Source organism: Phodopus roborovskii, unplaced genomic scaffold (genome assembly GCF_943737965.1).
Source record: "Phodopus roborovskii unplaced genomic scaffold, PHOROB, whole genome shotgun sequence".
Lineage (NCBI taxonomy): Eukaryota > Metazoa > Chordata > Mammalia > Rodentia > Cricetidae > Phodopus > Phodopus roborovskii.
In genome coordinates this window covers 49,180,071-49,199,257 of record NW_026126407.1, presented here as the reverse complement: position 1 = coordinate 49,199,257, position 19,187 = coordinate 49,180,071, and the positions used below count along the sequence as shown (strand labels likewise).

Here is a 19,187-nt window from a genome sequence, read left to right as displayed (position 1 = left end):
TGTTCTCGTGTTGTGTTCTCTAGACTGCTTCCCATTGTCTGGGGAGCACTGACATCTTTGGGGGACCATGAGAAAATTAGGATAATGGTCAAGTCCTGGCTAGAAGAGTCAGTGAGGCTGGACCATCACAGCTAGCAGGCTTAAAGCTGTTCTGGATGCAGAACTCTGAGGAAACTATAACAGAGGCACTCTGAGAGGCTGGATCACCTGAGCCACCTGTTTTCATTAGTGTCTGGTCCTCTTGTTCTAAAAACACATAAATTTTCAAAGGTAACATACATAACTGCATCAACACAGGTATGGACTGTGCATTGTACATAAACCAGCCAAAAAGGATGTTTTTTAGTTTTATGTTTGAGCAGGTAAAATATATACATCAACTGTCTTGTAGTTTTTGTAGGTTTATTATTTTTTATGTCTGTAGCCAGGATTTTCAAGGGGTCTTCCCTGATCAAATCTGATCTTTATCAACCTTGAATGAATCCACAGCCTTTCATTTTCCATGGAAACAAAAGCTTAGCCTCTTCCCTAATGTAACGTATGTTTTGATTTCCATTTTTATTTTTTTTTAAATAATTTACTTATTTTTATGTACATTGGTGTTTGCCTACAGGTATGTCTGTACAAGGACATCAGATCCCCTGGAACCAGGAGTTCCAGACAGTTGTGAGCTGCCATATAGGTGATGGGAATTGAACCTGAGTCCTCTGGAAGATCAGACAGTACTTGTAACCACTGAGCCATCTCTCCAGCTCCAACTTCCTTTTTTAAGTTATTTTTTATACATATAGGTTGGTTTAATTTAGTAGTTTTTATAATCAAATGTCTTTCAACAGTTATTGTTTGCTCATCAGCAATCAAAAACTCTAAACTCAATATAAAACTATATAGGATCTGGACTCCCTGTGTATTTCCCATCTCTATATGGCTTATTCTTTTTTTATTATTTGAGATTATTTTCTTTTTTCTATAACTGTATATACCCATTTTCTTTTCTCTTAAGATTTTATTTATTATTAAATATTATTAAATATACAGGATTCTTCTGCCTGCATGTGTGCCTGCACGACAGAAGAGGGCACCAGATCTCATTACAGATGGTTGAGAGCCACCATGTGGTTGCTGGGAATTGAACTCAGGACCTCTGGAAGAGCAGCCAGTGCTTCTAACCACTGAGCCGTCTCTCCAACCCCCCCTCCCCCATTTTCTTTTCTTAAGACTACACACATTTTTAAACACACTGTAATCTGTTTAGAGGTTTTTCCCTGTCTGGACCTGGTTTACCATGTATCTGTAACCTTTTCTGTTTGCATGAGACTTCTTATTAATTATGAAAGCTCTCCTGGTAGCATAGGCTTGTTTCTAATTAGCTCTTATAACTTAAATTAACCAATTTCTATTCATCCTTGTGCTGTCCCGAGGCTTGTTTACCTCGTCTACATATTGTCCATTCTGCTTCCTCTGTGTCTCCTCTCATCTCCACCTTTCTTTTTCCCAGTGTTTTCTGTGCCTGGAAATCCTGCCTAGCTATTGGCCTTTCAGCTTTTTATTAAAGCAACAAGAGTGACATATCTTCACAGTGTACAAAAAGATTATTCCATAACACCATTGATCTTTATACACTTTGAATGCTGCTTCCATCAGAAGGAAATTCCTTCACTACCACTTGTTTTTCCTCTTGTAGGCTGACAGAGGATGGCATGGGGGGCGGGGTTGCAGCCAATGCACAGGACTACCATTTGAGCATGGATAAAAGACCGAGGGGTTTTATAGTATTCTGTACTTTTCACAACCCATAAACCAGGAGATGGGGCTCTGCACCAGGTGCTTTCTCTTTTATTTATTCATTTGGTTATTTTTGAAATAGGATGTCTGTATAGCTCTGGCTGTCTTGAAACTCACTCTGTAGATCAGGCTGGCCTTGAGCTCAGAGATCTGCCTGCCTCTGCTGGGTTTAAGTCCAGCAAGGTGCTTCCTTTTAGGGTTTCTCAAATTCTAGAAAGGGATGTAGGAGAGCCTTTTCAAGAGGTATGTTCTTATTGGGATGCCATCTCTGCCAGAAAACTAAGTACAATCTTGTGGAGTATGTGGGTCACCAATTAGAGACTGGAGTAGTGTCTAGACCTGGAAGGTCTCAAAAGTGTCCACTGAGTCAGGGTGATGCAGGGTCTTCTTTCCCAGAATGTCACTGGACGTTGGAGTATGTGTGCAGAGAGAGCCCAGGACATGGATGGCAGGGTTGACTGGGGGTTAACAAGACCTTGGAACTAGAGGCTAGGCAGGTTTTTGGATAGAGCTTGACATGGGAAATACCTCTGAAAAGGATCCAGCAATGCCAAGGTCATTTGGTTTCATACGTGGGGCCTAAGTTACCTTCCTATTATTAGAATCGGGAACTGGGATTCTGATATAACACAATTACAAATTTAGTGATGACAGGCATGATTGCATTGTTTTTCATTGGTAATTGTCAAGTTATTATGAAAACTTTAATTCTTTGGATTGGAATTGTTAGCTGCTGAGCCACATCACTAGCCTAAGAAGGAATCACTGATATTTGCTGAATAGTTTATTCAGTGTTTGTAGCACGAGTGTGGCTGGGTAGTTAGTGAGATGGAATGAAGTACTATTGCATTTCCAAGCCTGCATTCCTATAACTCCTTCATCGGCTTACTCTGTGAACCTGCCTCAGCCTTCTGAGCACTTGTCACTCCAAATGTTTGCTGCTGCAGTAGTTCCAGCCTATAGTTTTTTTTTTTTTTAAATTTTTTTGAGACAGGGTTTTTCTGTGGAGCTTTGTAGACCAGGCTGGCCTCAAAATCACAGAGATCCGCCTGCCTCTGCCTCCCAAACACTGGGACTAAAGGTGTGTGCCACCACCACCGCTCAGCCTGTTTTTTGTTTGTTTGTTTTGTATTATTTTTAATTTTATCCATGATCTTTTGTGTAGATGTTGCTTGTTTTGGAATGTAGTTGAGTCTGCTAGATTTTAGTTTGTTTTTAGATGAGGTCTCACTCAACAGCCATGACTGCTCTAGAACTTGTAGTAATTCTCCTGCCTTAGCTTCCACATATGTGTGCTACCAGACCTGGCTGTATCGATTGTCTTTTTTTAAAGAAGTAAATAACCTGATGTTTAAATTTTTTTTAATTTGTGTATTGTATATGTGTATGTGTTGTTTAAGTCTGCTGTATGTGTGTAGGTTCCTGGAAGCCAGAGAAGGTGTGGGGGTCCCTTTGTACTGAAGTTATAGGTAGTTGTAAGCTGCCCAACCTGAGCACTGGAACCAAATTTGGGTTCTCCAAAAGAGCAGCAAGTGTTCTAAACTGCTGAGTCATCTCTCCAGTCCCATGTCTCTTTTCTTGATGCTTTGTTTTTGTGCTTGCACAGGATCATGCTTTGCAAATACAGGTCTGTCTCAGTGATAGCATGCTCTGGTTCCATCACAGGTTATAGGTGACTTGTTTCATGGCCAGGCTCTGACTCTTTCCTCTGCGGTTGCTCTTATTCTCTTTCTCTCCTAAAGCTCTCAAAGGCCAGTGCCTTTCTGTGACCCCTTCTTCTCTATCAGTCTGTCTACTCCAGTTTACAGTACATTACAAAGTGGCACAGAGCTGGGTATTTGTGGCCTATGCCTTTAGTCCCAGCTCTTGGGAGGCAGAGGCAGGTGAATCTCTGTGAGTTTGAGGCTAGCCTGGCCTACAGAGTGAGTTCCAGGACAGGCTCCAAAGCCGCAAAGCTACATAGAGAAACCCTGTGTATAAAAACAAAAAAGAAAGTGGCACAGTTCATGTTCCCACATTTCTTAATTTTTATTTTTATGATGTATTTACTTTTATTTTTTTTGTGTATGAGTGTTTTTCCTGTGTATTTCAGTGCCCCATGTGGGTGCAGTGCTCACAGAGGGCAGAAGAGGGCACTGGACTCCCTGGAACTGGAGTTATAGTGGTTGTTAGCCACCATGTGGATGCTAAGGATGCTAAGGGTCCTCTGCAAGAGCAGTAAATGCTCTTAACCTCTGAGCCATCTCCCCAGCCTCTCCCTCTCTCTCTGTCTCTCTGTCTCTCTCTCTCTCACGCTTGCGTGCGCGCCTGTGTGTGTGTGTGTGTGTGTGTGTGTGTGTGTGTCTGTCTGTCTGTCTGTCTGTCTGTCTGTCTGTCTGTCTGTCTGTCGGTACAGGTCAAAGGACAACTTCAGTTGTCACTTCTTAAGAATACTGCCCACCCTGCCAGCACTTAGGAGTGGAAGATGTCTTGAGTTTGAGGCCAGCCTGGTCTATGTAGTGAAGTCCAGGAACCAGAGCTACATAGTGAGATCCTGTCTCAAAATAAAACAAAGGAATACCGTGTACCATAGTTGAGGCAGGGTTTCTCTCTCATTGGTCTGAAGCGTGTATAATTAGGGCAGGCTGCCTAGCTAGCTAGTCCTAGGGATCTGCCTGTCTTTACCTCTCTAGTGTTGGATTACAAGTATGCACTACCATACTTGTTTTTTTTTTTTTTTTTTTTTTTTTAATGTGGATTCTGGGGGACCAAACTCAGGTCCCACAGCAAGCTATTGAGCTACCTCCCCAGTTCATGTTCCATTCCCATCTTTGTTCCTTTCTCTTTCTTTCCTTCCTCCCTCCCTTCCTTCCTCCCTCCCTCCCTCCCTTCTTTCTTTCTTTTCTTTAATTTTTTTTTCCCAGGTAGGGTTTCTCTGTGTAACTTTGGAGCATGTCCTGGAACTCACTTTGTAGACACAGAGGTCCACCTGTCTCTGCCTCCTGAGTGCTGAGATTAAAGGTGTGCACTATTACTGCCTGGCTCCTATTCCCACATTTCTTAATTTTTGCTAGACAAACCTTCATGGCATCTTTTTTTTTTTTTTTTTTCTTTTTAAATGAAGATGGGATGCCCCTCCCCCCTTTTTTCATGTGTATATGGTATATTTTTTTGTTAGTTTATTTGTTTTGTTTTGAGACAGGGTTTCTCTGTATTGTTTTCGAGCCTGTCCTGGCACTCACTCTGTAGACCAGGCTGGCCTCGAACTCACAGAGATCCGCCTGCCTCTGCCTCCTGAGTGCTGAGAGTAAAACCGTGCGCCACCAATGCCCGGCATATATGGTATGTGTATATGTATTTGTATGTGTGTATAAATATGTGTGGAAAAGCCATAATTGTTGGGAATCTTCCTTGGTCTTGGTCACTCTTCATCTTTCTTTCTTTCTTTCTTTCTTTCTTTCTTTCTTTCTTTTTTTGTGACAGGATGTTGTTGCTCCTTTGTTCTTTTTTTTTTTTTTTTTTTTTTTTTCCAAATAAATCCACACATTCTTACTTATAAATTCCCAGCTATAGCTTGGCTTGTTTCTTGCCAGCTTTTCTTAAATTATTCCATCTATCTTTGGCCTTGGGGCTTTTATCTTTTTTTAATTCTTGTATGCCTTTGTTACTCCCTGAGTGGCTGGCCCCTCAGGCCCTCTTCCTACCTCTCTCATTCCTTCTTCCTTTCTTCCCAGATTTCTCCTTCTGTCTAGTCTGTCTGCCTGGCACTACTGTCCATGCTTTCTCCTGCCTTGCTATTGGCTGCTCAGCTCATTAAACCAAGGAATTGTTTTTTGTTGTATTTGTTTTTTAAGATGTATTTATTATTCATGCAGTGTTCTGCTTGCATGTATCCTTGTAGGCCAGAAGAGGGCACCAGATCCCATTACAGATGGGTTGTTGGGAATTGAACTTAGGACCTCTGGAAGAATAGCCCCAAGCATGTGTTTTAGACAGGCAAAGAATCAAGCTTCACAGAATTAAACAAATACAGAGTAAACAAAAGTAACACCTCTTTATATCATTAAATGTTCCACAGCATAAACAAAAGTAACACACCATAAATTAATATTCTACCAGGGATCCTCTGTGTAGCCCTGGTTGTCCTGGAACTCGCTCTGTAGATCAGGCCGGCCTAGAACTCACAGAGCTCTGCCAGCCTCTGCCTCCTGAGTTGTGGGATTAAAGGTGTGCACCTCTACTGTCACCCAGTCACTCTTCCATCTTATCCTTTGAGACAAGGTCTCTCAATCAAACCTAGAGCTTGCCCAGTTTAGCTAGTCTCACTCACCAGCATTTATGAGGGTTCTGGGTATCAGAACTCCAGTCCTTTTGCTTTTGAGGCAAGTGCTTTAACAGTACTCCCAAGCCCTGAGTTCAGAGTTTTTGATAGTTTGTTTGGGGAGATTTACTGTATGATGTCACCAGGGCTGTGGTACGGGTTACCCGGCAGGTCTTTTCCTCAGTCATTTCATCTCTGTGCCCTACTGCATCTTGGGAACATGATGCATTAAGATTGTCTTCTACTATCAGTAGAGACTCTTCTGTTGTGCTGGAGACAGCCCAAGGCTCTCCTTTGGGAGAGCATTTAGGTCTGTTATTCCGTGTGACCTGCTGTGTGGTTCTCAGTGCAGGGCTGAGATGTTTACAGAATTTTGAGCTCTTCTATCTCATTTTCTCCAAATTAAGTGTTTTTCATACCATTCATGAGGAAAGTTCTCTTGTGGCCTGTGAAAACAGGAGACTGGTGGGGATGCAAAGCCATAGCTTTGGATGCTGGGAAGCTCCTGGTGAGAACCAGGTGTGCCCTCAACTATCCCAGAGTTCCTGTCCTGACCACAGTCACTTGTTACTTGTTCCTCAGAGACCTGTCCCACAACTTACTCCAGACGCTGGATACTGGGCTCCTGGTGAACCTCTCGGCCCTGGTGGAGCTGTGAGTGTCCCCTCCTTGTTATGTCTGCCACACTAGAGGTTAGTCAGGGCAAGCAGGAAGTGCTTGCTGCCTGTCACCAAAGGGTCACACCTTGTCCAATTCTCTTTTCTTGCAGGGACATAAGCAACAATAGAATTTCTACATTAGAAGAAGGCGTTTTTGCTAATTTATTTAATTTAAGTGAAATGTAAGTTGCTTTGCTTTTAGTGGGCATCAGTAACTGGTCTCTTGTCCCCAACGTCTTCTCTGTCCTGCCCTATTCCCTACCCCTCCCAGTTTTGAGAGTTGTGGGCAGTGGGAGGCTGATCTCTAGCCCTGCTGGCCTGGTACCCCACACTTGCCTCTCCCCTGCAGAAACCTGAGTGGGAACCCATTTGAGTGCAACTGTGGTCTGACTTGGCTGCCACGCTGGGCAAAGGAACGACAGGTGCATGTGGTACAGCCTGAGGCAGCCACGTGCAGGGGGCCCATTCCACTGGCTGGCCAACCTCTCCTCAGTATCCCCTTATTGGACAGTTCCTGTGGTGAGTGCAGGGGATTCAAGAGGACAGGGATGGCAGGACCCAGGAAGAGTGGAGCCACTGATTGGTGGCAGATGAGACCCAGGGAAAGGCATACATGGGAAGATAGTGGCTAGATAGGGTCTAGGAATTCTCTTTGGAGGTGGGGGCTCTACCATGGAGTTTAAAGAGAGTTGATGAGGAAACAAGATACAGGCAGAAGGTAAGGCCCTGGGACCCAGTGTATTTGTCTGTCCCCAGGTGAGGAATATGTGGCCTGTCTCCCTGAAAACAGCTCAGGTGCTGTGGCAGCAGTTCCCTTCTTCTTTGCTCATGAGGGACCATTGGAGCCTGAGGCCTGCAGTGCCTTCTGCTTCGCAGCTGGTAAAAGCCTTGCAGCCCTCTCAGAAGAGAACCAGTGCCTCTGTGGGGCAGGCCAGCCCTCCAACACTTCTGCATCCTGCTTGTCCTGGTGTTCCAGCATCTGGCTGTCCTTCAGCCCTGCCTGTGGGGGTCCTACCTTGCTCCAGCACACCTTTCCTGTCTCCCCCGGGGCTGCCCTGGTGGGGCCCCATGGACCCCTGGCCTCTGGCCAGCCAGCAGACTTCCACATCACCTCCCCCCTGCCTATCAACTACACACGCTGGGACTTTGGAGATGGCTCCCCTGAGGTGGACATGGCTGGCCCTGCTTCCACCCACTCTTATATGCTACCTGGGAACTATCACGTGACAGTTGTGCTGGCCTTGGGTGCTGCCTCCGTGCTGCTGGAGACAGAGGTGCAAGTAGAAGTGTCACCTACTGCCCTGGAGCTTGTGTGCCCATCCTCTGTGCACAGTGACCAGAGCCTTGAGCTTGCCATACGGCACCGTGGAGGCTCAGCCCTCGAGGTCACCTATAGTATCCTGGCCTTGGATAAGGAGCCTGCCCAAGGTGCTTACTTACCCTGGTTAACCCCTCATGCTTCTCCTTCTACACAGGGTAGGGTAAAGCCTGGTACTTCAGCCCTAGGCATACTTTGATGTCTTGTTCTTTACTTACTGTCACCTAGTGGTGCACCCATTCTGCCCCTCGGACACAGAGATCTTTCCTGGCAATGGACACTGTTACCGCCTGGTGGCAGAGAAGGCACCCTGGCTGCAAGCACAGGAGCAATGCCGGACCTGGGCTGGAGCTGCTCTGGCCATGGTGGACAGTCCTGCTATCCAGCATTTCCTAGTCTCCCAGGTTACCAGGTACCTGTCCCCAAACCCTACAAAGGCCAACATAGGTAAAGGATGCTGGGTGTGGGCAGAACCTAAGGCCTGTAGAGGCTTGAAGGTGAGCTGGGAGCAGGGGAAGGTGGGGGTGCTTTGTATCCTGCTCCACATATGGCCACTGCTGGTGGCTCTGCATATGTAAAGGCACACGTGAGTGGAACAGCTTCTCTAAACACTTTATAGAAAGTGTCACAGGCTCCCAGTCTTTCCTGCCCCTCTAGATGAGGGCCCTGGGTCCTGCTGGCTAGACTGGTTCTTGGTCACCACCAGGATATACTTCTTCCTTCTCATACCCCTATGCTCATCACCCTCTCATATACAGTGAGTGGCAGTGCTATCCATCTGTGACCTGTCAGGCTCCTGTGCCTCGTCCAGGCTTATAGGGACTTATTCTGAGGCCCTATGGTCCTCTGTGTCAGGGGTAGGTGGTAAGGGGACACTTCACCTCCCCTGGGAGTCTGTTCCCTGGGTGGGAACTGCATCCTGGTTGGTTACTCACATCCTTTACATTGCCTGTCTTGAGAAGGGGAAATAGAGGTCTAGAGTGGTTAAGAACCCTCTCCATAACCATCTAGTTAATGGGTGACAGTGCCCTTACATGGAACCAGGCCTCCGTGTGTGTGTACAGGCTTGTGTATACACCTGAGCACCACTATGTGTACTTCTGCGTGTATGTTCTTGTGTGTGTACCTGTGCCTAAACTGGGCCATGGACCTCTAAACCTTGCCTCTAGAAGGGCCTTCCTGCCTTGGCAGAATATCACATAGCACCTATAGGTGAGACAGTCTTGGTCCTCTTGTGCAGCCCTTTCCCTTCAGGGCAAGACCTGGTGGCCCATGATCCTGGTCCAAATCTGAGTTCTCCAAGAAGAGCTGGTCTCACCCATGTGATTCAGGTTGAATGTGGCCTACGGGCCTGGGTTTGTCCTTACTGGGTAATGTTTCTGAGGCTGTTTTACCACCTGGAAAATGAGAGTGAGATGGCCCATTTACCAGGGTGTTGTGAGGAGTGTGTCCCCAGAGGTAAGGCAGAGATGCCTCCTGATGACCTGGCTCTCCATTGAATCTGCCCACAGGAGCCTGGATGTGTGGATCGGCTTCTCATCTGTGGAGGGGGCAGAGGAAGGCCTGGATCCTCAGGGGGAGGCCTTCAGCTTGGAAAGCTGCCAGAATTGGCTGCCCGGGGAGCCACACCCAGCTACAGCGAAGCACTGTGTGCGGCTGGGGCCAGCTGGGCAGTGTAACACAGACCTGTGTTCAGCACCACATAGTTATGTCTGCGAGCTGAGGCCTGGAGGTAATGGACTGCTGGGTGGCCACCCTTTCCTGTTCAGGCTTAGCCTTACATCCAGCTCCAACCTGCATGTTTCCCCAGTGTCATCTCTGCCTGGCCCTGGCACCTCATTGCATATTTACCACTCCTAGGGCCTGTGTGGGATGCTGAGAGCTTTCTTGTGGGAGTGTCTGGTGGAGGCCTGTCTGGACCCCTGCATCCACTGGCCCAGCAGCAAACTCTCCAAGGACCCCTGCAGCCCGTGGAGGTAGGCCAGTCCTTTTGTGTTCTAGAACCCAAAGACCTTGCATTTTTTTCAACTCCAGAGGCCTTGCATTACTGTCTCCTTAATCAAGATGGGGGTTGGGGATACGGCACAGTAGTAGAGAGAAGTTTTCTAGCATTAATGAGGATCTAGGTTCAGGTCCTACCACCATAGCCATTAAAAAAAAAAAAACAAAAAACAAACAAACAAAAAAAAAACCAAAAAACCTTCAAGTTGGTTTTGGTAGAGATTGTTAAAATTGTTAGTGTGCCCAGTGCAACATTTAGAAAAATACTCAGCATCCAATTCCATTATCTGAAGAGTCTTGCTGTGTAGCCCAGGCAGACTTTGAACTCATGATCTTGCTTCAACCTTCCTATTGTTCACAGATAGTTTTGATCTGATTTTTCTCCTCAAGTGATATGAAATGAGGTTTATGGTAGTCTTTGAGAGGGCTTACTTATACCCCAAAGGATAGATCTTTTGAGCTGAGGCGGTCCCATCTCCTCCAGGTTATAGTGTTCCCTGGCCTGAGCCCGAGCCGTGAAGCCTTTCTCACTGCAGCAGAGTTTGAGACCATGGAGCTTGCAGGTCCTGTCCAGCTGCGTCTGCAGGTGTACCGACCCTTGAGAGAAGCAGGTGGGGCTCTGTGGGGATAGGAATCGGGGACTTAGGTGGGCTTTCTGAATTCTCTTACGCCTTCTGATCCCAGCTTCAGGGTAGACTGATGGCTGCTTCTCCAGAGTTGCCAAGTCTTGTTCCCTTGTCCCAAAGATAGATTGGGTAGTGCCTGCTTGGGCATGGTCTAGTGGCAGGACAATGATGATGGAAACCCAGGAACTGCTTATCCAGGTTTGGTCTGTTTTGTTGTTGTTTGTTTTGTGTTTTTTGGTTTTTTGAGACAGGGTTTCTCTGTGTAGCTTTGGAGCCTATCCTGGCATTTGCTCTGTAGACCAGGCTGGCCTCAAACTCACAGAGATCCTCCTGCCTCTGCCTCCCAAGTGCTGGGATTTAAGGTGTGTGCCACCACTGCCCAGCCCAGGTCTGGTTTTGTCATGGGTGAGTGGGGCACCTATTAGTGAATCAAGCTCCTGATAGCCTTCCTTTTCCAGCAGTGGCCCCAGAAGGCAGCAGTGAGCCCGACAACAGGACTGAGCTGACCTCCAAGTGTGTGCCCAAGGAATACTGGTGTGCTGGAGCCAACGCCTGCATACCTTTTAATGCCTCCTGCAACCCCCATGTCTGCATCAATGGCTCCATGTCAGGGCTGGGACTTCCCAGGGCCAACTACATGCTGTGGAAGGAGTTCCTCTTCTCTGTGCCTGCAGGGCCTCCCACACAGTACTCGGTACATGTCCTGGTGTGGGACTATATGTCTCTGACATATTCCTGAGGCCACTTCCCCCTATCTGCCCAGGGTCCTGATCTCTCACCAGATACCTTGCAGGCTTTTTGTGTGCCCAAAGGCCTTTCCCCGATGCTCTTGCCTGCATCCTTCTTCAGCCCCTGTCTCATCTTCTCAGGGCCCCTATCCTTGTGTCTTCTAAGGGGGAACTCTTGCTCTCCCTTGGAGCAGCTACCTGTTTCTATCGTAATATGCCTGTGGCAGTCACTCTTGTTATATCTTCCTGTTCAAGTCCCCTGTGTTAACAATTGTCTCAGCCATGAGTGCCTTGGAGCAGGGACTCTGAAGTACCATTGACAGTGCTGAGACCTGAGATGGGTGTCCTGTCCACTCTCTCAGTAGTTCCTATAGGGTGTTTGTTTGTTTGTTTGTTTATCATGGGGACACAACACAATATTGCTTCCTTTTTCTATAGGTCACCCTCCATGGCCAGGATGTCCCTGTGCTCCCTGGTGACCTCATTGGCCTACAACATGATGCTGGACCAGGTACCCTTCTACACTGTCCCCTGGCTTCCAGCTGTCCTGGCCAAGCCTTGTACCTTTCTACCAATGCCTCAGATTGGCTGACCCACCTGCCTATCCATCTGGAAGAAGTTTGGGCTGGCTCTGCCTGTTCACTACAGCTGCTCTTGGTAACAGAGCAGCTTACCCCCTTGCTGGGCCTTGGGCCTAATCCTGGACTTCAGCATCCTGGGCGCTATGAGGTCCGGGCTACAGTGGGCAACAGCGTGTCCAGGTACAACTTGTCCTGCAGCTTCAGTGTGGTCTCCCCTGTGTCTGGGCTGAGAGTCATTCACCCTATTCCCCTTGATGGGCATTTCTACGTGCCAACCAATGGCTCAGTCTTGGTGCTTCAGGTGGACTCTGGTGCTAATGCCACTGCCACGGCTCACTGGTTTGAGGGCAACGTTAGTGCCCCCTTTGAGGATGCCTGCCCTCCTGAGGTGGATATTCTCAAGCAAGACTGCACTGAAGATTCTAATGGCACCCTGTTCTCAGTGTTGGTGCTGCCTAGGCTTACGGAAGGGGATCATGCAGTGGACATTGTGGCACAGAATGGAGCCAGCCAGGCCAATCTCAGCTTGAGGGTGATAGCTGAGGAGCCCATCTTTGGCCTCCGTGCTGTTCCAAGCCCTGAGGCCCGTGTGCTGCAGGGCATCCTAGTGGTAAGTGTGGCCTACAACCTAGCCCTCTAAATTACTATGAAAACAAGAAGCCTCCTCCCATTGAAGAAGCCCTTCAGCTGTCCTCCAGGGATGAGTTTTTGTTATACAGTTTCCCTGTGAGACCTGTTGGGGAGCCCTTGTCTACATAGTGATTATATCTCTCCTTAGTGATGTCAGGGATAGAACCTAGGGACTTCTGCAGAGTAGGCAAGTTTTATTGCTGTGAGCAGTTCCTGAGAACCATTTAGAAATTTGTAAGTTACTGAAGGTCACAGCTATAACAGCTGCCCTACAGACTCAAGATTTGTTTGCTTGCTTGCTTGCTTGTTTCCAAGACAGGATTTCTCTCTGTGTAGCTTTGGATGTTCTGGGTTCTGGAACTTGCTCTGGCCTGGAACTCACAGAGGTCCACCTGCCTCTGTGATTAAAGGCCTGAGCCACCACTGCCAAGATACTCTTGAGATATTTTGAAATACTTCATCACAATTCTCTACACTCTTCACTGAGCTCCCATGAATCCCCATGTGTTTCTGAGCTATTTGCTGTGCATGTGCCTATTGAAATGGCATCTGAAACTTCAAAGGGTAACTGCTAGCTACCTTAGTACCCTCCTCATTGTGGGCATGCCCGCCCTAGCACCCGCAGGTATTGAAAGGGTCATTTCTAGCCAGACAGGGAGGCAAAGACAGGCAGGCAAATGAGGCCAGCCTGGTCTCTGAATTCAATTCCCAGCAACCACATGGTGACTCACAACCATCTGTAATGAGATCTGGTGCCCTCTTCTGGCCAGGAGACATATATGCAGGCAGAATACTATATACGTAAATAATTTTTGTAAAAAGGGGGATCTTTAAAAGAAAAAGGAAAGGGAGGAAAGAAAGAAAAAGAAAGACAGAATGGAAGGAAGAGAGAGAGTGGACCATTTCTGTCCATCTCCTATGACTTGTCCAGTTGGATACTTTGGCTTCTCCTATGGATACACCTGTTCTTCATTGACCCGGGTCAACATCTAAGACTACGAACATGGGTGTCTTGTAATCAGAGTTCAGCTGGTAGACCCACACTGTACACTCTGCACCACACATCAAGTTCTCTAGTATGTCTGATGGGGTCAGATGGGGCAGGGCCAAAGCCAAAGCCAGCCCCAGGCTGGGGCAAAGTCATAGCTTTGGCCAATGTCATGTCCTTTCCCTAGCGGTACAGCCCCATGGTAGAGGCTGGCTCAGATGTGGCCTTCCGGTGGACCATTGATGACAAGCAGTCTCTGACTTTCTACAACACTGTCTTCAATGTAATCTACCAGACTGCTGCCATCTTTAAGCTCTCGGTAGGCAGGGGCCAATGGAGGGAGGCATGGGGTCCTGGGATATCTGGGTGCTCACTTTGCCTTCTGTTCTGCTTTGCTTTGCCCCTGAGGACCCTGCTGCAGCTGTGGGTGAGTGTGGGGAGGCTGCTGAGTCGGGGCTCGAGGCCTTTCACCCATTGGTCTGTCCTTGCTGCCTCTGGGCCATACCCACTGATGCCTGTCTCCTCAGCTGACAGCCTCTAACCATGTGAGCAACGTCACCGTGAACTACAATGTTACTGTGGAGCGGATGAACAAGATGCGGGGGCTGTGGGTATCTGCAGTGCCTGCTGTGTTGCCCCCCAATGCCACACTGGTACTGACGGGTGGTGTGCTGGTGGACTCAGCTGTGGAGGTGTCCTTTCTGTGAGTGCCTCTGGGCCTAGGGAGGGGAAGTGGCTAGCTGAACAGGGCTTGGGTGGGGCTGGCATCAGGTTCTCATTTCATCCCCTAGCATTTATCCTGGAATCCTGACTCAGAGCTACAGTTTCCTCCTCTTTTAGGAATACTGGTGGGTAGGACCATGTGAGGGGCAGAGGTCCTGGCATAGTAGAGCCAATTGTAGAAGTTGCATCAAGAGCCAGGGGGCACCCTGTCTACTCATCTGCCTGCTTACTGTCTGTCTGCCCCGGCAGGTGGAACTTTGGGGATGGGGAGCAGGTACTCCGTCACTTCAAGCCTCCATACGATGAGTCCTTCCAGGTCCCGGACCCCACAGTGGCCCAGGTGCTGGTGGAACACAATACCACACATATTTACACCACCCCAGGTGAGGGGTGGGGCCATTGTCTTCTTGGGTATGATATTTCCTATCACTCCTACTTTGTCCCAGCCTGGGTTGGTGGAGAAAAGTCCTTACTTGGATAAAGGAGGGGCACCTAGATATTGAGGAGTGGAGTGAATTGACAGGGTCCCCGAGGCCTCAATTTAAATTTGCCAGGAACTGGGTCCTCTAGTCTTCAGTTTCAGCCTTTGGAGAGAGTGAGATGGGGTCATTGTTTAATCACTTTAACAGCTCCTGACTGCACACTATAATATCCCCACTCCATCCCTTGGCATGTGATACTCAGCCATTGTGCTGGTCTTCACTTCTGGATCTACCCTTGTGCAGTTGTGCTTAAGAATAGTCTTGTCCATTTTCTTGCTCATTGTGGACTCTTGGGTGCTTTGCCCTGTTTAGGGTTGTTCAAGCTTTGAGAAATCCTGTCCCCATGTAGTAATAGGTCCTAGGTGGGGATTCTATGAGCAGGAAGTCCCACTTGGGCCTGTCTTCACAGGTGAGTACAACTTGACGGTCCTTGTGTCCAATACCTATGAGAACCTGACGCAGCAGGTGCCCGTGAGTGTACGCGCTGTGCTCCCCAGTGTGGCTATTGGCATGAGCAGCAACATCTTGGTGGCCGGCCGACCTATCACCTTTTTCCCATACCCACTGCCCTCAGCTGATGGTGTTCTTTATACATGGAACTTTGGGGATGGATCCCCTGTCCTAATACAGAGCCAACCAGCACTCAACCACACCTACACCATGACGGGCACCTACAGAATCATCTTGGAGGTTAACAACACAGTGAGCAATGTGGCAGCACATGTAGACATCCATGTCTTCCAGGAGTTGCGTGGTCTAACTGTGTGTTTGAGCCCATTTGTGGAACAGGGAGCCCCTATGGTAGTCAGTGGTACTGTGGAGTCAGGTGACAACATTACATGGACGTTTGACATGGGAGATGGCACAGTATTCACAGGCACTGAGGCTGCAGTGCATCATGTGTATCTGCAGGCCCAGAGCTACACAGTAACAGTAGTAGCAGCCAGCCCTGTTGGCCATTTGTCCCAGAGTTTGCATGTGCAAGTTTTTGTCCTGGAGGTATTACGCATAGAACCCTCTACCTGCATCCCCACACAGCCCAGCGCCCAACTTATTGCCCATGTCACCGGAAATCCTGCCCATTATCTCTTTGATTGGACCTTTGGGGATGGCTCTTCCAATGTGACTGTCTATGGACAACCAATAGTGACTCACAACTTCACAAGGAGTGGCACATTCCCACTGGCATTGGTCCTGTCAAGCCATGTGAACAAGGCACATTACTTTACCAGCATCTGTGTGGAACCAGAGATACGAAATATCACCCTGCAGCCTGAGAGGCAGTTTGTGAAGCTTGGGGATGAAGCCTGGCTGGTTGCCTACTCTTGGCCCCCATTTCCCTACCACTACACCTGGGACTTTGGCACTGAAGATGCTACCCACACCCATACTGGGGGCTCTGAAGTGACATTCATCTACCGAGAACCAGGCTCCTACTTGGTGACAGTCACTGTGTCCAACAACATCTCTGCTTCCAATGACTCGGCTTTTGTGGAGGTACAGGAACCTGTGTTAGTCAGTGGCATCAGGATCAATGGCTCCCATGTACTGGAGCTGCAGCAGCCTTATCTGTTCTCAGCAGTGGGCAATGGGAGCCCTGCTACCTACCTGTGGGAACTGGGAGATGGTAGCCAGCAAGGGGGCCCTGATGTCACCCATATCTACAGTAGCACAGGTGACTTCACTGTCAGGGTGTCTGGCTGGAATGAAGTGAGCCGCAGTGAGGCCCAACTCAACATCACAGTGAAGCAGCGTGTGCGGGGTCTCACCATCAATGCCAGCCGCACAGTAGTACCCTTGAATGGTAGTGTAAGCTTTAGCACTTTGTTGGAGGTGGGTAGTGATGTTCACTACTCCTGGGTGCTCTGTGACCGTTGTACACCCATTCCAGGCGGCCCCACTATTTCCTATACCTTCCGTTCAGTGGGTACTTTCAATATTATTGTCACAGCTGAAAATGAGGTGGGTTCTGCCCAGGACAGCATCTTCATCTATGTCCTGCAGCTCATTGAGGGTCTGCAGGTAGTGGGAGGTGGTAGCAGCTGCTGCTTCCCCACCAACTACACCTTGCAGCTACAAGCTGCAGTTAGGGATGGCACCAACATCTCCTACATCTGGACAGCCCAGCAGGATGGCGGCCTCACCCTCGCTGGCAGTGGCAAAAGCTTTTCGCTCACAGCACTTAAGGCTAGCACCTACCATATCCATCTCAGGGCCACCAACATGTTGGGTAGTGCCTCAGCCAACCGTACCATAGACTTTGTGGAGCCTGTGGAGTGTCTAATCCTGTCTGCATCCCCCAATCCAGCTGCTGTCAATGTAAGCCTCACCCTTGGTGCTGAAGTGGCTGGTGGCAGTGGTGTCGTTTACACTTGGTACCTAGAGGAAGGAGTAAGTTGGGAGACTTCTACGCCATCCACCACCCATACCTTTGCTACAGCTGGCTTGCACTTGGTTAGAGTCACAGCTGAGAACCAGTTGGGCTCAGTTAATGCCACAATTGAAGTGGCCATACAGGTGCCTGTGAGTGGCCTAAGCATCAGAACCAGTGAGCCAGATAAGTTCTTTGTGGCAGCTGGCTCCAATGTATCCTTTTGGGGTCAGTTGGCTACAGGTACCAATGTGAGTTGGTGCTGGACCTTGCCCAGTGGCAGTAAGTACAGCCAGTACATTGCTGTGCACCTCCCCAGTGCTGGCAATTTCTCTGTACAGCTTAATGCTTCCAATGCAGTCAGCTGGGTCTCAGCCATGTACAGTCTCACAGTAGAGGAGCCTATTAAGAGCCCAGTGCTGTGGGCCAGCCCCAAGGTGGTGGCACTTGGGCAGCCAGTCCATTTTCAGATCTTGCTGACTGCTGGCTCTGCTGTTACTTTCCGACTTCGGGTTGACGGATCTATCCCTGAAGTTCTCCCTGGTTCCCACTTCTCCCATAGCTTCTTTTTGGTTGGAGACCATATTGTAAATGTGCAGGCTGAGAACCACGTGAGCTGTGCCCAGGCACAGGTTCACATCTTAGTGCTGGAGGCTGTTGTTGGGCTGCAGGTACCCAACTGTTGTGAGCCAGGCATGGCCACAGGCACAGAGAAGAACTTCACAGCCCGGGTGCAGCAGGGCTCTCAGGTCGACTATGCCTGGTACTTCTCCTTGCAAAAGGTTCAGGGTGACTCGTTGGTCATTTTGTCGGGGCGTGATGTCACCTACACACCCATGGCTGCAGGGTTACTGGAAATCCATGTTCGTGCCTTCAACAAACTGGGTGGTGTGAACCTCACACTAATGATGGAAGTCCAGGATATCATCCAGTATGTGAAACTTCAAAGTGGCCGCTGCTTTGTCAACCGCTCAGCTCGATTTGAGGCTACTACAAGCCCTAGTCCCCGGCGTGTAGCCTACCACTGGGACTTTGGGGACGGGACTCCAGTACAGGATACAGACGAGTCCTGGGCTGACCACTACTACCTGCAACCTGGGGACTACCATGTAGAAGTGAATGCCACAAATCTAGTAAGTTTTTTTGTGGCGCAGGTCACAGTGACTGTCCAGGTGCTGGCCTGCAGGGAGCCTGAGGTAGAGGTAGCACTGCCATTGCAGGTGCTAATGCGGCGCTCCCAGCGCAACTACCTAGAGGCCCATGTTGATCTACGCAACTGTGTCTCCTACCAAACTGAGTACCGCTGGGAGATATATCGTACTGCCAGCTGTCAACGGCCAGGGCGTGTGGCTCAAATGGTACTTCCTGGTGTAGATGTGAGCCGGCCCCAGCTGGTAGTGCCACGTCTGGCTTTGCCTGTGGGCCATTACTGCTTTGTGTTTGTGGTTTCATTTGGGGACACACCATTGGCACGGAGCATCCAGGCCAACGTGACAGTAGCTGCTGAACGTCTGGTACCCATCATTGAAGGTGGCTCATACCGGGTATGGTCAGACACACAGGACCTGGTGCTGAATGGGAGCAAGTCCTATGATCCTAATCTGGAGGATGGTGACCAGACGCCACTCAACTTCCATTGGGCCTGCGTGGCTTCAACACAGGTCAGCTATGGGAACTTAGGATGACAGGTCCTTCCTGCCTCCTCTGTCTCATGCTTCCATGCCTAGTAAGTGCTTAGCACTTGGTTTATTCCTGGGATGGGCCTTAGCCCCAGCACAGGAAAAGGTTTTCTAAGCTAGGCGGTGTTGATTTAAGACTACATAATTCCCATATTTGCTGTCATAGAGTGAGGCAGGTGGCTGTGTGCTGAATTTCGGGCCCCGTGGGAGCAGTGTGGTCACCATCCCCTTGGAGCGCCTAGAAGCTGGTGTGGAATATATCTTCAACCTCATAGTGTGGAAAGGAGGCCGGAAGGAGGAAGCCACCAACCAGACG

At 48.8% G+C, this 19,187-nt stretch overlaps 1 protein-coding gene across 7 annotated transcripts in view; it reads left to right on the top strand.

The window, feature by feature from the left end:
- Positions 1 to 19,187, top strand: part of Pkd1 (polycystin 1, transient receptor potential channel interacting) — a 48,685-nt gene that overhangs the window by 12,593 nt on the left and 16,905 nt on the right. For 4 of the 7 annotated variants that reach the window (XM_051181194.1, XM_051181196.1, XM_051181199.1 and 1 more), the window contains exons 2-16: positions 6,668 to 6,739; positions 6,855 to 6,926; positions 7,094 to 7,263; positions 7,501 to 8,172; positions 8,291 to 8,474; positions 9,574 to 9,794; positions 9,923 to 10,038; positions 10,548 to 10,674; positions 11,148 to 11,383; positions 11,856 to 12,608; positions 13,804 to 13,935; positions 14,144 to 14,319; positions 14,589 to 14,722; positions 15,231 to 18,853; positions 19,038 to 19,187. In XM_051181194.1, the coding sequence (XP_051037151.1) occupies positions 6,668 to 6,739; positions 6,855 to 6,926; positions 7,094 to 7,263; positions 7,501 to 8,172; positions 8,291 to 8,474; positions 9,574 to 9,794; positions 9,923 to 10,038; positions 10,548 to 10,674; positions 11,148 to 11,383; positions 11,856 to 12,608; positions 13,804 to 13,935; positions 14,144 to 14,319; positions 14,589 to 14,722; positions 15,231 to 18,853; positions 19,038 to 19,187 (6,838 nt within the window). The remainder of the gene's footprint in view (positions 1 to 6,667; positions 6,740 to 6,854; positions 6,927 to 7,093; positions 7,264 to 7,500; positions 8,173 to 8,290; positions 8,475 to 9,573; positions 9,795 to 9,922; positions 10,039 to 10,547; positions 10,675 to 11,147; positions 11,384 to 11,855; positions 12,609 to 13,803; positions 13,936 to 14,143; positions 14,320 to 14,588; positions 14,723 to 15,230; positions 18,854 to 19,037) is intronic. The other 3 variants (XM_051181195.1, XM_051181200.1, XM_051181198.1) reach the window with 1 other exon arrangement.